Here is a 14,198-nt window from a genome sequence, read left to right on the forward strand (position 1 = left end):
ATTAGTTCGACAATGTCTAGGTCGACAGTAGTCAAAAGGTCGACATGGGGTTTTTCACTGTTTTTTTACCTGAATGTCAACACTGTCGACATGGACACAGTTTAAGGTGCACCGCATCCCCTTGCATCGCTCGCTGTGCTCACAATGCGTCGGGCACACTATTTTATTCTCCCACTACGCCCTAGTGCAGTGTTTTTCAACCACTGTGCCGTGGCACACTAGTGTGCCTTGAGCTGTTCTCAAGTGTACCCCCAGATCTAGAGATGCCCAAACCAGTTTACAGCCACCACCAGTTAAACTGTAATTTACTGGTCTCTTTTTATGTAAAGGGCCAATTTATTTTATTTTTGTTACCTGTGGGGACGAGTGTGATAGTTTTTTATATGGGGACCAATAGGCTTTGTTTTTTTCCTGTGGGAGCCTATGTGTTTTGCCCTGTGTGGATCTCATGGTGTGCCTTGGCAATTTTAAAATCTTATTTAGTGTGCCGCAAGGTAAAACGGTTGAAAATCACTGCCCTAGTGGATGGTAGGGCATGAAATACAGCCTGTCGGCACATGTAGGCTCAAAAAACAGTGAAAAACCCCATGTCAACATTTTAACTGTCGACCTAGACATTGTCGAACTAATGACCTGTCGAACTAACGACCTGTCAAACTAATGACCTTTCGACCTAGAACCATGACGACATTTTCCCATGTCGACCTAGACCCATGTCGACCTTTTCCCATGTCGACCTAATGGTGTCGACCTAATGACTGATGACCATCATGCTGTAGACGAAATGACCGCATCTCAGTGTAAGGATCTGATTCTGCATCGCATGCAGTGTCGGTGGATAAGTGTCGATGCTTCACACAGTGTCAATGCATCCCGATTGTCAGTGCTCAGAGACATAGGTGGTATTCATTCCAGTTTCTTGGGAAAATTCGGTGTGTGTCATATGTATATTGGGCAGCATGGTGTGTGGTATATGTACAGATGGAGCGCCTCACTTCTTTGGCCAGGGATCGCCAGCATGTCTCCGCTGGCGATCGACGGCGCAGAGGCGCTCCATCTGACTGGGACGTGCGTGCGTCTCACATGCATGCGCGTCCCAGTTTCAGGACGGCGCCGCTGGGGATCCCTGCCCGTCTCGACTTCAAGGAGATGCTCAGAGATAGGGGGGGCAGTGGGCGGCAAGGGGCACCGGGGGAGGCAGCGGAGGAGGCGGCGGATGAGGCAGAGGCAGCTCCATAGCCATGGGCCGTGCGCGAGCAAGCATCTCGTACGCACGCGCCCCTTGCGGGAGCAAGCAAAAGGTCGGCTCTACCTGTATAATGGGCATCACGGTGTGTGGGATATGTTTAATGGGCATCATGGTGTGTGCCCTAAAGTGAAATGACATCACAGCATATGGCATATGTGTAATGGGCACAGGGCCATTTCTAGACAATTTAGCTCCCAGGGCTAAGAAATAAAAATCCCCCCCCCCCCCCAATACATAACATGGTAGTGAAGGAATTGCGCTTGCCGTGGCAAAGTAGAGGTGTGGCTTAATTTAAAAGGGTGTGGCTTAATATAAGGGGCGTGGTCTAGCAGGAAAACAATTACCTTACATCTCACCTTTGCAACCTACATGACCAGACATTGGTTACCACAGGAATTACATATTATGTTGCACACCATGATGACCAATAGACCCCACACTGTGATGCCCATTACACCCCACATTGTGATGGCAATTACACAATACTCCCCACACCGTAATGTCCATTACACATTATGCCCCACGCGCTGCTGCCACACAACTGATGCCGTTTACTAATATGCCCCCACAGTGCCAAATATGCCCCCACAGTGCCACACATATATGCCCCCATAGTGCTAGGTATGCCCCCAGTGCCAGATATGCCTACAAAGTGCCACACATATATACCCGCACAGTGCCAGATATGCCCCCATAGACTTAGACACATATGCCCCCACAGTGCCACACATATATGCCCCCACAGTGACAGCTATGCCCCCACAGAGCAACACATATATGCCCCCAGTGCCAGATATGCCCCTACAGTGCCACATATATGCCCCCACAGTGACACACATATATGCCCCCACAGTGCCAAATATGCCCCCACAGTGCCACACAAATATGCCCCCACAGTGACAGCTATGCCCATACAGTGCCAAATATGCCCCCACAGTATCACACATATGCCCCCAAAGTGCCAGAAGCAACACAACTCACCGGCTGTCTCTGGGTCTCCCCCTCCAGTCCCCCGCACATCCATTGGAGCAGCGCATGATCAGTGATTAAGGTGAATTACCGTCCCAGGAGATAGTACCTCAGAGTCTGCCCACTTGATAGCCAGGTAGAGCACTGCCCCCCCCCCCCCCCCTTTACCTCCTGAGACAGCACTGCTATGTACGGCGCTGCGGACACTTTGCGGCGCCTTATAAATAAACGTACTACTACTACTACTACTACCCTCTTCTTTTAATCACAAAACATTTTGAGGGTCAAGGGTGCTAAAGTGCTTTCTAAACTAGATCTTCGTGTGGCATATATTCTCAGCAGAATTCATAAAAGTGACGAATGGAAAACTGCTTTCAATACGAGAGATGGCCACTACGAATACTTAGTGATGCCCTTCGGTCTCTGCAATGCACCCGCAGTTTTTCAATAATTCATAAACAAGATCTTCCGAGATGTCTTGTATAATTTCCTTGTCATATACTTAGACGACATTCTGATTTTTTTCTAAAGATATTGAGTCTCATCACTCCCAAGTGAAAGAGGGTCTTTACCGGCTCAGACAGAACAAACTCTATGGCAAGCTCTCTAAGTGTACTTTTGAAGTTTCCTCATATCGCTAGGGTACATAATTTCCAGATCTAAACTCTGCATGGATCCCGTGAAGTTAAAGGCAGTTACTGGGTGGTCTCAACCCACCACTTTTAAAGCAGTCCAGCGATTCATTGGCTTTGCCAACTATTAATGAAAATTTATCCGAGGTTTTTCCACTTTGATTCCCCCATTACAACGCTCACTTAGAAAGGGGCCAATCCATCGGTATTGCCTGAAGAAGCTATGTCTACCTTTCAACTCCACAAACAGTCTTTTATCTCTTATCTAGCACCCATTCTCCTGCAACCAGACATCCATCAGGCATTTTTTCTGGAGGTAGATGCCTCAAATGTAGGGGTAGGAGCAGTGCTGTCACAGCTCTCCAGTGACAATAAACAACCCCCTTGTGGGGTTTTTTCAGGAAGTTTCTTTCTGCGTAAAGAAATTATTCCAGTTGGTGACCAAGAAATGCTGGCCACTTGAAGAATGGAGGTATCATTTAGAAGGAGCTAAATTCCCAGTGACAATCTCTACAGATCATAAAAATTTACTATATCTCCAGTCCACGCAGTGTTTGAATCCTCCCCAGACTCGATGGTCTCTGTTCTTCTCCAGATTTTCTTTTAAAATTAAGTTTGGACCAGGTTCTCAGAATGTGAGAGTCGATGCTTTATCACTATCCATGGAGGAGAACCAGTTACTGCAGCAAAGTCATCCTGTTATCAATCCTACAACATTTACTGCCACGCCAATCTCACCAGTGCCTCCTACTGGCTTTGCCAAAAGTTACTGTCCTAAGCATATGCGTCCTTGTTTTCAGGGCATCCTGGTGCCCAAAAGACTCTAGAGATTTGAAAGCGATCATACTGATGGCCGTACATAAGAAAATATGTTATAGAATTTGTGGCATCATGTCCCATATGTGCACAACACAAAGTTTCCCGACAAGCTCCAGCTGGCTTGCTTCAACCCTTGTCGATCTCTACATATCCTTGGACGCCATATCTCAATGTATTTCTTCTCTGAGTTACCTACTGCAAGTCCCAAGAGTACAATACGATTTGGGTAGTGGTTGATCATTTCTTAAAATGGCTCATTTCATACCACTCTCTGGGCTACCATCCGCTACTAAGCTAGCCTAAATCTTTGTACAAAGTATCTTCAAACTCCATGGATTGCCGACAAAGATTGCATCTGATCATGGAGTACAGTTCATGGCACCTTTCTGGAGGGCTTTATCTTCTGCCCTTTGGGTAACACTAACATTTTCCTGAGCCTATCATCCAATCAATCCAACAGTCAAACTGCGAGGGTTAACCAAGACCTAGAAACCTTCCTACGACTGTATAGATCTTCCTCCCAGGATGATTCGGACAATCTTCTCCCATGGGCGGCGTTTGTCCATAACATCAGGTACAGTACCATTCTGCTACAGGATGCTCTCCCTTCTATGTAGTGTATTGTCAACATCCGCGACCTCCCAGTCTTGAGACCTTACCAACTACTGAAATTCAGTCCTAAAACAATTATCCCAAGTATGGAAGAATGTTCACGTTACTCTGAAGAAAACCTCTGTTTGTTATACATTCTTTGGTGATCGAAGAAGACATGCTGTCTATTTATAGCACACTCCGTAATGCCCACTACACATTATGCCACACTTTGTAATGACCACCACACATTATGCCACACTATGTAATGCCCACTTCACTTTATGGCACACTCCGTAATTCCTATTACACATTATATGACATAAGTATCGCTTACCTACATGCTTGTTGCCCAGGAGTTACATGCTCGTATCCTAGGGGGAGTTACATGCTTTTTGCCTAGGATGGGTAAGGCAAACCCAGCTCTCCTGTCTATCTATATTTGCAGTTGTCCAACTGCCTTTACACTGAGGGGGGGGGGGGTACATAGCATGGCTTCTTTCTCCTATTCAGGGTCTGTGATCGCATGTGTGTCATGGACTAAAAATAGGAGAGAGAGACGCCACACTAGATGCCTGTGTCTGGTCTACAAGGAAACTGTTTACTGCCCACCTTGCTCTGACTTAAAAAAAATATAAAATTATGCATCATTACTAATGAATTTGAATTAGTTGGCAATCTGGCCACACTCGTGGGATTTAGTCCTCCTTAAGGTTGAATACAGACAGGACATCACATTTCACATGATTGCAGACACTGACAGGGAGCTCTGCTCTCCAAATAAAATTTGCAGCTCACCCTCTCCCCCAAAGTCAGATGGTCATTGTTACCAAAAGCTGGCACTGTTGACAGTCATCCAAACTACTGACCTCACTGCCTCAGTCATCTCACCAGTGTCCCACTGACACACCCCGTGCTGCTGCGGATCCCAGCTCCTGCCTCTCCCATTTCCCATGCCATGGCTGCCTACCTGCCTCGATCTCTGCCGGCTCTTTCCTCCACATCAGACACACAGGTGGGCAGTGTCTGCGTTATGATGTCACCCATGGCATGTTTAGCCTTGGCAGCAGCAGTATATGGCAGCCGGCTGTTGCTGCGCCCGATCCCGTGAGAGAGAGAATTGTGTTGCAATCGGCACTCCCGATGTATAATTGTAGTTATCTTTTGTCGGGTGCCTTCAAATGGCAAGCATACAGGATAGAAGAAAGGCGGCACTCTCTGGCTTTTCAGTAAAGTCAGACCTTCACAGGTAACTTGATGTATCAATGTTTTGGTTTACTTAGAACCTTCCAACCTGATGAAGGTTCTGAATAAACTGAAATGTTGATATATCAAATTACCTGTGAAGGTCTGACTTTATTGAAAAGTGAAAAGCGAGAGTGCTGCCTTTCTTCCTCTTATTCTTATGTATATCTATACACACACAGACACACACATCCTGAGACTATATAGTTGAATAAAAAGGAGGTAATATAATTTTGTATTTCAGAGCACAGTTGTTAAGTATTACTAGAGCGCTTGAAACCACCACATTCCTAGACAATGAAGTGGAATACATGCCTTGGCAGGCAGCTCTGAACAACCTCAATTACTTTACACAGATGTTTGATCGCACAGAGGTGTATGGATCAATGAAGGTAACAAGCCAGCACTTAATATACCTCCTGTTTTTTACATATAACACTTCCTGTGGGTTTTTTTTTTTTTTTTCACTTGAACAAATGTAGCATACCAGATCCATTTACAGCAGAGCTGTAACTAACTAAACTGAGAGTTAAAATCCATGGAAGTCTATGAATACCAGCAGTAATGTACTTTCACCCTGAGCATTGTTCAGTGAAGCTGAAACTACTAGCAGAACAGTGTACCAACAAACAGTATTTTGGTTCATCAAGTACTTGAAAAATATCACTGAACTATTCCAGCTGTAAAGACTACAGGTCAGGTTAAGTAGCGCTGGCAACCACTTTCCATAATCAATATATATATATTCGGTACACATACTGTATGGGCAGATACAAAGTTGAACACACACCCATTTTGCAAAGAGTTTCTTGGAATGGATAAAGGGGGTTATTTTGTTTCACTAATTCTGGCAAATTCCTTCTTAGATGGACAAAACCATGTGCACTGCAGGGGGGGGGGGGGGGCAGATGTAAAATGTGCAGAGAGAACTAGATTTGGGTGAGTTATTTAGTTTCTGTGCAGGGAAAATACTGGCCGCATTATTTTTACACTGCAGTGTAGATCTCACTTTGAAGTAAAACCCCACCCAAATCTAACTCTCTCTGCACAAGTAACATCTACCGCACCTGCAGTGCACATGGTTTTGTCCATCTAAGAAGGAATTTGCCAGAAGGAGTGAACCAAAATAACCCCCAAAGTGCCTAAAAGTACGGCTCATGCAGAATCATATACATTTTTAATGCATCTACACAAATGAAGAGGCAGAACTTGGTTGTGATGGAGCGTTCTCACGGAGGAAAGTGCACACGTCCTGTTACATAGCAGAACAGCCATTGGGTAAATACAATATTTGTAAAGTGGAGAGTGATAAAGTATCAGCCAATCAGCTCCCAAGTATCAGCCAATCAGCTCCCAACTGCCATGTTACATGCTGGGTTTAAAAAAAAATGTTAGGAGCTGGTTAGTTGATCATTTATCACTCTCCATTCTATCACTTTTAAAGGATTAGTTCATCTAGCCATATAGAGAATAATATGATTTCCACTCAGGTCTTAAGAGAGACTATACAATTATATTAAACTCTACAAAAATCTTAAAATACATTTTAAGTACAGTAGTTATCGGTAATTATATGTTAGTTGGGCGCCCACTATAGTTAGTACGCTCATACCCCCACTATCCATGTCGGCATGGAGTTGATTTTATATAGTGTGGCGAGCGCAGCATAGCGAGCATAGCGAGCCCCGCGAGGGGACGCGGAAAACTAAGCAAATAGCTTAGTGGGCGCCCAACTAAGACATAAGTACCTAGTTATCTAATGTTTCAGTGCAATTAGTACATGGTCTCCAAAATGAAGAGAAAGAACAGAACAGATCACACTGCGTACATCTTGTGATGCCTAACAAATAAAAAAAAGAATCCTTACTAAATGTGCACTGTTTCTCCTGCACTGTGCACTGTTTCTCCTTTAGGCTTATATGAAGCAAAAGGTTGAGCCATTATTCAACTATTTTAAAGGCCTGACTGAGAACTGGACTAAAAGACCATCACGGATAACCGAACAGTAAGTGCAATAAAGATGTCAGCAGTATAACAGTCAGGGGCGATTCCAGAACAAAATGCCAGGGGCGGGGGGGGGGGGGGGGGGGGGGGGGGTTGGGCACCACAATTAAGGAAGAGGGGCAGTCATGTATTCCTGACCTTACACGGAATGTCATACCCACAAGCCACTCCTTCATTTTCATATACCACTGTTTGTGGTTTGTTTGTTTGTTTTTTTGTTACTGTACCCCTTGACCTTTTTTAGTTACAGAACCTCACCCATGTCTATTTTTCTGGTGGGTTTTGTTACAGTATCCCTTTGTCATAATTTTTTATTTTTTTGCTATAATGAAAATCCTGTCTGGTCTTTAGTTAGTGCCTCTTCTGTAAATTTTTGTTATAGTCCTTTTTGGTTTGTAGTGCACCACCTGCCATTTTAATGCTATAGTGTTCACAATTTTCTGTTTTTTTTTTTATATAAATAGTCCCCTTCTCTCATGTCTGTGTTTTTCCTCTCCCCCATTTCTGCCTTCCCTATTCTCCCTTCTTTTTACTCACAGCAATGCCTTCTTCTCATGTCGGCTCAAAAAACAGTGAAAAAACCCATGTCGACCTCGTGACCTGTCGACGTAACCCATGTCTAAACTAACGCATTTGACCTAGACACCTGTCGGCCTTCACCCATGTCGACCTAGAACCCTGTCGACCTTGCTGCCTGTTGACCCAACAGTGTCAAACTAATGATTGTCAACCTAAGTCGGGTGGACAATACGATCCAAAGCCACATAGGCACAGTGAACTCATCACACTTTTTTAGCCTAAACTTTTTTCACTATTATTTTACATCAAAATTGTTCATGGGTGGTATAGCATGAATAAATGCTGTCATACTTTTCTTAGGAGAGCAGTGTAGCCTGCTGCTTTTGCATCAAACTTAAAACTGTAAAAAGAAAAAGATTAGCAAGAACAAATGACCGTACTCCAGGGCTCTGTCTTAGATCTTGTGGTGTGTGTGAAATATTGGCAGAGTGTATATAAGTACGTGCAGTGTGGTTGTTAGACCTCACACTTAGAAGATATAACCAGTTTGAAGGGTTTATTCAAGTGGCAGGCTTGTAGGTTACAACAGTACTTCATGAGTTAACTTCAAGCAGTAATACAACTTGTACATTTGGTAACGACAGTCTCTGGTTGTTACTTAGCTGTAGCGTTTTGGCGCGTGCAGGGTAAATGACAGTCTGCTGGTTTACGCTGCGGTATCTCTCCCAGTCTCGCTGCTGCCAATGATGACTGATCTCCCTGTGCAAAAGGTCACGCTGGTAACGGGATTACAGCGGGGGCTTGCTCCTATGCGCTCCGGTGCACGTGGAGCTACAAACAGCATGGACGGAGTCACACACGATCTGAGGCACACTCTAACGCGGGGACTTCCTCACAGGAAAGAGTAACGCTGCCAGCAGGGTCAGGGGTCTCTGCCCTGCTATTCGCTTAAGCGACTTGTCACTCAGGGTGACGCTTAACTACGTTGGCTGCAAGGGGGAAAAGGAAGACTGTAAGTCTTACACTAAGCAGTGTATGCGGAGACAGGCGCTGAGCGCTGCAATCTAACACTCCCCCTCGCTTAAGGCTGTCTTCGGCTACATAAAAGAACTCAATACAATGCTTTGTCCTTTTGTAATACCTGTAACCGAAAATATGGTTAGAGAGAGAAAAGACATTCAGAACATCAAAACTTCAAAATCAACATTTTTGAACTTAGACAAGTCCACAGTCCTTCACGAACTTAGTAAGCAAGTTTCCCGACAGTCCTTTAGTAAGCATGTCAGCGACATTCTGTTCACTTGCAATGTATTCAACATCGATGGACTTGTTCTCCACTAGTTCTCTGATGAAGTGATGTCTTATCGCGATGTGCTTTGACCTTCCATGGTGCTTGGTAGTACAGGAAAGATCTATTGCTCCCCTGTTATCACATGCGATACTGATAGTCTCTTCTTCATAAAGTAGACCTAACTCACACAAAGTCTCTTTGATCCAGAGTGCTTCTTTTGATGTCTCTGTAAGAGCCATGTATTCGGCCTCGGTTGTTGAGAGAGCAACGGTCGGTTGTTTTCTACTCGCCCAACTAACTGCTGCTCCGGCCAGTGTGAACAGGTAACCGGTGTGGGAACGACGATCATCTTCATCTGCTCCCCAATCGGCATCGCAGAAGACTTTCAAATTTGAATTGCTTGTCTTGGCGAATTTTAATTTCAAGGAACTTGTACCTTTTAGGTATCTCAGAATCCTCTTCACTGCGATCCAGTGTTGTCTTCCAGGATTTATTGTTGCAAATTGGCTCACCCGACTGACTGCATGAGTGATGTCTGGACGAGTTCCAATACTTGCATACATAAGACTTCCAACCACGTTCTTGTAAGGAACATCTTGCATTTCCTCTATTTCTTCTTGTGTGGTTGGTGACATACCTTTTGTAATCTTGATGCTTTTGTCAATTGGTGTATTCACTGACTTGGAGTCTGCCATCCCATACTTCAAGATTGTTGCCTCGATGTACGTTTGTTGGTCGACTGTGACTGTTCCCTTTTGCAAGTTTTGAACAATCCTCATGCCCAACAGATGATTGGCTGGACCTAAGTCTTTCAACTTGAATCTCTGTTTCAGTTGATCTCTTACACTTGTGATGTGATCTTCGTGACCTGCTATAAGTATATCATCCACATAGACTGCTATGATGAACAACTTTTCTCCCAGAGTTTTGTGATAAAGGCAGTGGTCAGTCTCTGATCTAATAAAATTCATTTCAAGCAGTACTGTGTCCAATTTTATGTACCAGCAACGACCACTCTGCTTTAGGCCATATATGGATTTCTTCAGAAGACACACTTTCTCTGTCTGAAGTTCATTCTCATCATAATGATCTGGTGATTCCATATAGATCTCTTCAAGTAGTTCTCCATTTAGAAACGCTGAATCGAAGTCTAATTGGTATAGCAGTAAGTCTTGTAAAGTGGCGACTGCAATTACTAATCTGAGAGTGTTATACCTCGCAACAGGTGAGTATATCTCCCTATAGTCAATTCCGGATCTCTGTGTGTATCCCTTAGCAACAAGACGGGCTTTGTAACGGGCAACTTCTCCGTCTGAATTTAACTTCTTGCAGAAGACCCACTTGTTCTTGACTGTCTTGCGGTTGCTTGGCCTATTTACTATGGTCCAAGTATCGTTCTCTCTCAGTGCTGATAACTCTGTGTCTATTGCAGATTTCCATTTCGCCCAATCACTGCACGCTTTCGCTTCTTGAATACTCTGAGGTTCACTGAAAGCAATATTCGCATATTCTTCCTCATATCTTCTGGCTGGTATGCCCTTGTTTCTTCTCACAGAAGCTCTTTTAGTTGGTTCGCTTCCTTCTTCAGTATTTTCTGTTGCAGGTATGCTTTCTATTTCACATACCTCTACTAGTGCTTGCTTTTCTTGCTCTTTTGCTTTTGTGGGTGATGCTGTTTCTTGAAATATCACATCTCTTGATTTCAGGAGACGTCTGTTCTCTGCATCCCAGAGCCTGTACCCTTTGCTCTCCTCACAATAGCCTAGCAATATGCACTGTCTTGATTTTGGGTCAAGTTTCTTCCTTCTCTCTTTTGGTATATGTGCATAAGCTCTGCTCCCAAAGACACGGAGGTGACTGATGTCTGGCTTCTTCCCAGACCAGGCCTCTAAGGGGGTTTTTCCCTTCACGGCCACTGTAGGTGTTCTGTTTTTCAGGTATACTGCAGTAGATACAGCTTCTGCCCAAAAACTCTTCTCCAGGCCAGCATCGTTCACCATCGCTCGTGCTCTTTCAACGATTGTTCTGTTCGCCCTTTCACTTACGCCATTCTGTTCAGGCGTGTAGGCCATCGTCAGCTGATGCTTTATGCCATGCCTTTTTAGGAAGTCGGTTAGTACTTCATTTTCGTACTCTTCCCCATTGTCGGATCTCAGGACCTTTAGTTTTAGGCCCGTCTGAGTTTCCACTAGGTTCTTGTACTCCACAATTTTCTTGACCACCTCACTTTTCTTCTTTATGAAGTATACGTGTGTCATTCTTGTGGCGTCATCGATGAGAGTCATGAAGTATTTGTAACCACTGGTTGACTCCTCTTCCATTGGTCCGCACACATCTGTGTGTACCAGAGCTAGTTGTGTTTCTGCTCTGCCTGCTGACTTGGGAAATGGGTTGCGGGTCTGCTTGCCTTTTATGCAACTCTCGCACACAGGTCTTCCGGTGTCTTTCACTGTGATTCCTGTTGCCATCCCATCAGCTAATTTCTGGACATTATCATATCCTAAGTGTCCCAAACGTCTGTGCCAGAGCTCCATGGACTCATTTTCAGCAGAGGCTGCCAAAGCTACACATTCATCTGTGTCTAGGACGTATAGTTGGTTGCATCGGGTTGCTGAAGCAATTACAGTCCCTCTTTCATTATGCACCATGCACTTGCCCTTTGCAAACTGGACTCTGTAGCCTTTTGCCTCGAGTACGCTGATAGCGATGAGGTTACTTCCCAATTCTGGTACATACAGGACGTCTTGGATATCTGTGACTACTGTCTGTCCCTCAATTCTTAGTCTCACTGTGATTGTCCCAACACTTGAAGCAGTAAGGATCTTTTCACCAATCCCGGTAACTGTTGTGGGGTTACACTGTGTTAAAGAATTGAACCACTCCTTGTTGCAGCTGAAGTGTCTAGAGGCTCCCGAGTCCATGTACCAGAGATCCCTCCTTGGCTTGTCTGTTACATTCAGTGCTGACTCGTTCTTTTTATCATGCCGCTTGTGCATGCCACTAGTGTTCTTCAGCCTGCATTCTGAAGCCTTGTGCCCTACTTTGTGGCACACATAACATTTGAATGTGCATTTCTTGGGTTTCGCACCCTTTGCTACTAAGGCAGAACCTTCAGCTATGGCATCCTTGTGGATTCTCTCTTGGAACTGTAGTAGTTTGGCTCTCACAACTTCAGTTGTAAGCTTGGTCTCATTTGACTCTAGTGCGACAACCAGAAAGTCAAATTCCTCTGTCAAATTCTGCAGCATTACCATTGCTACTTCTTCCTCATCCACTTTTGCTCCTACACACGCCAATTGCTGAGCTATCGATAGTATTTTATCAATATAATCGTTCATGTCCTTGCATGCATTCAATTTTGTTCCATACAGTGTGCGTCTCAGACTTATCCTTCTCATTAAGCCTTTATTTTCATAAGCACCTTGTAGAGTTGTCCACATGTCCTTAGCGGACTCCTTCCCACAGATAGTAGAATAAACATGCTGCTCCACAGCCAGGCCTATTGTGCCAATGGCCTTGTCTACCTCTTCTGGGTTTGGACTTTCTCCTGGGGCTATTGTGACTTTCCATAGCTTCTCCCTCTTAAGCTGCATTTCCATAGCGAACTTCCATGTAGTGTAATTCTCTGAGCCTTTGAGCTTTGGAAAGTTCATGCTATGCCCTGTACTGTGCATTCTCGTTAACTCTTCCACAAATGGCAATTTAGAAATAATTCCTTTGTGTTCTTTTATGTACTGCGCTAGCACTTTGTCTTCAGGGGGTTAATCTTCGCGCACGTGACGTGCTGGGCCCATAACCTATTGGCAGAGTGTATATAAGTACGTGCAGTGTGGTTGTTAGACCTCACACTTAGAAGATATAACCAGTTTGAAGGGTTTATTCAAGTGGCAGGCTTGTAGGTTACAACAGTACTTCATGAGTTAACTTCAAGCAGTAATACAACTTGTACATTTGGTAACGACAGTCTCTGGTTGTTACTTAGCTGTAGCGTTTTGGCGCGTGCAGGGTAAATGACAGTCTGCTGGTTTACGCTGCGGTATCTCTCCCAGTCTCGCTGCTGCCAATGATGACTGATCTCCCTGTGCAAAAGGTCACGCTGGTAACGGGATTACAGCGGGGGCTTGCTCCTATGCGCTCCGGTGCACGTGGAGCTACAAACAGCATGGACGGAGTCACACACGATCTGAGGCACACTCTAACGCGGGGACTTCCTCACAGGAAAGAGTAACGCTGCCAGCAGGGTCAGGGGTCTCTGCCCTGCTATTCGCTTAAGCGACTTGTCACTCAGGGTGACGCTTAACTACGTTGGCTGCAAGGGGGAAAAGGAAGACTGTAAGTCTTACACTAAGCAGTGTATGCGGAGACAGGCGCTGAGCGCTGCAATCTAACATGAAAAACCTCTAAAATGTCAACAGAATAGAAAGAAATGAACAGCCCTGGGTTTCAATGAATGACGTGTAACATACACATATATGTCTTAGTACATATATATATATATATATATTAATATATTTTATAAGCTCAATTTTACAAATAAAACATAGTGTACACTTGAAATAAAAATTATAAAAGCACAAGTAAGAAGAACTTGGGTTCTTGGTGTAATTGTGCAAAGACGGGGGAAGGAAGCACTCCATTTTGTTAAACTGAAGGGTTAGGTCAGTGTTCAGTCAGTTGTGCATTGGGGCTCCCTGGATATAGGAGCGAGGTACGTGCATTTGTATATAACAAGGATTGTAAAGTTCCAGTGTAATGTCCAGCATGGGGGTCGCTAATTACCCTGTATGGTAGGTCAGGTCCATCTGGATAAATCCGTGCAGTTTAGCAAGTACTGTAGTCCTCGCATGGTCTGGTTGGCAGAGACAGCAGAGACTGTCGA

General features: G+C 44.5%; 1 protein-coding gene across 2 annotated transcripts in view; it reads left to right on the plus strand.

Moving 5' to 3' along the window:
• Positions 1–14,198, plus strand: part of LOC146075182 (aminopeptidase N-like) — a 141,298-nt gene that overhangs the window by 85,651 nt on the left and 41,449 nt on the right. For both annotated transcript variants that reach the window (XM_083184152.1, XM_083184153.1), the window contains exons 15-16: positions 5,750–5,897; positions 7,419–7,510. In XM_083184152.1, coding sequence (XP_083040278.1) covers positions 5,750–5,897; positions 7,419–7,510 — 240 coding nt within the window. The remainder of the gene's footprint in view (positions 1–5,749; positions 5,898–7,418; positions 7,511–14,198) is intronic.

This window comes from Crinia signifera, chromosome 4 (genome assembly GCF_055691185.1).
Source record: "Crinia signifera chromosome 4, ASM5569118v1, whole genome shotgun sequence".
Lineage (NCBI taxonomy): Eukaryota > Metazoa > Chordata > Amphibia > Anura > Myobatrachidae > Crinia > Crinia signifera.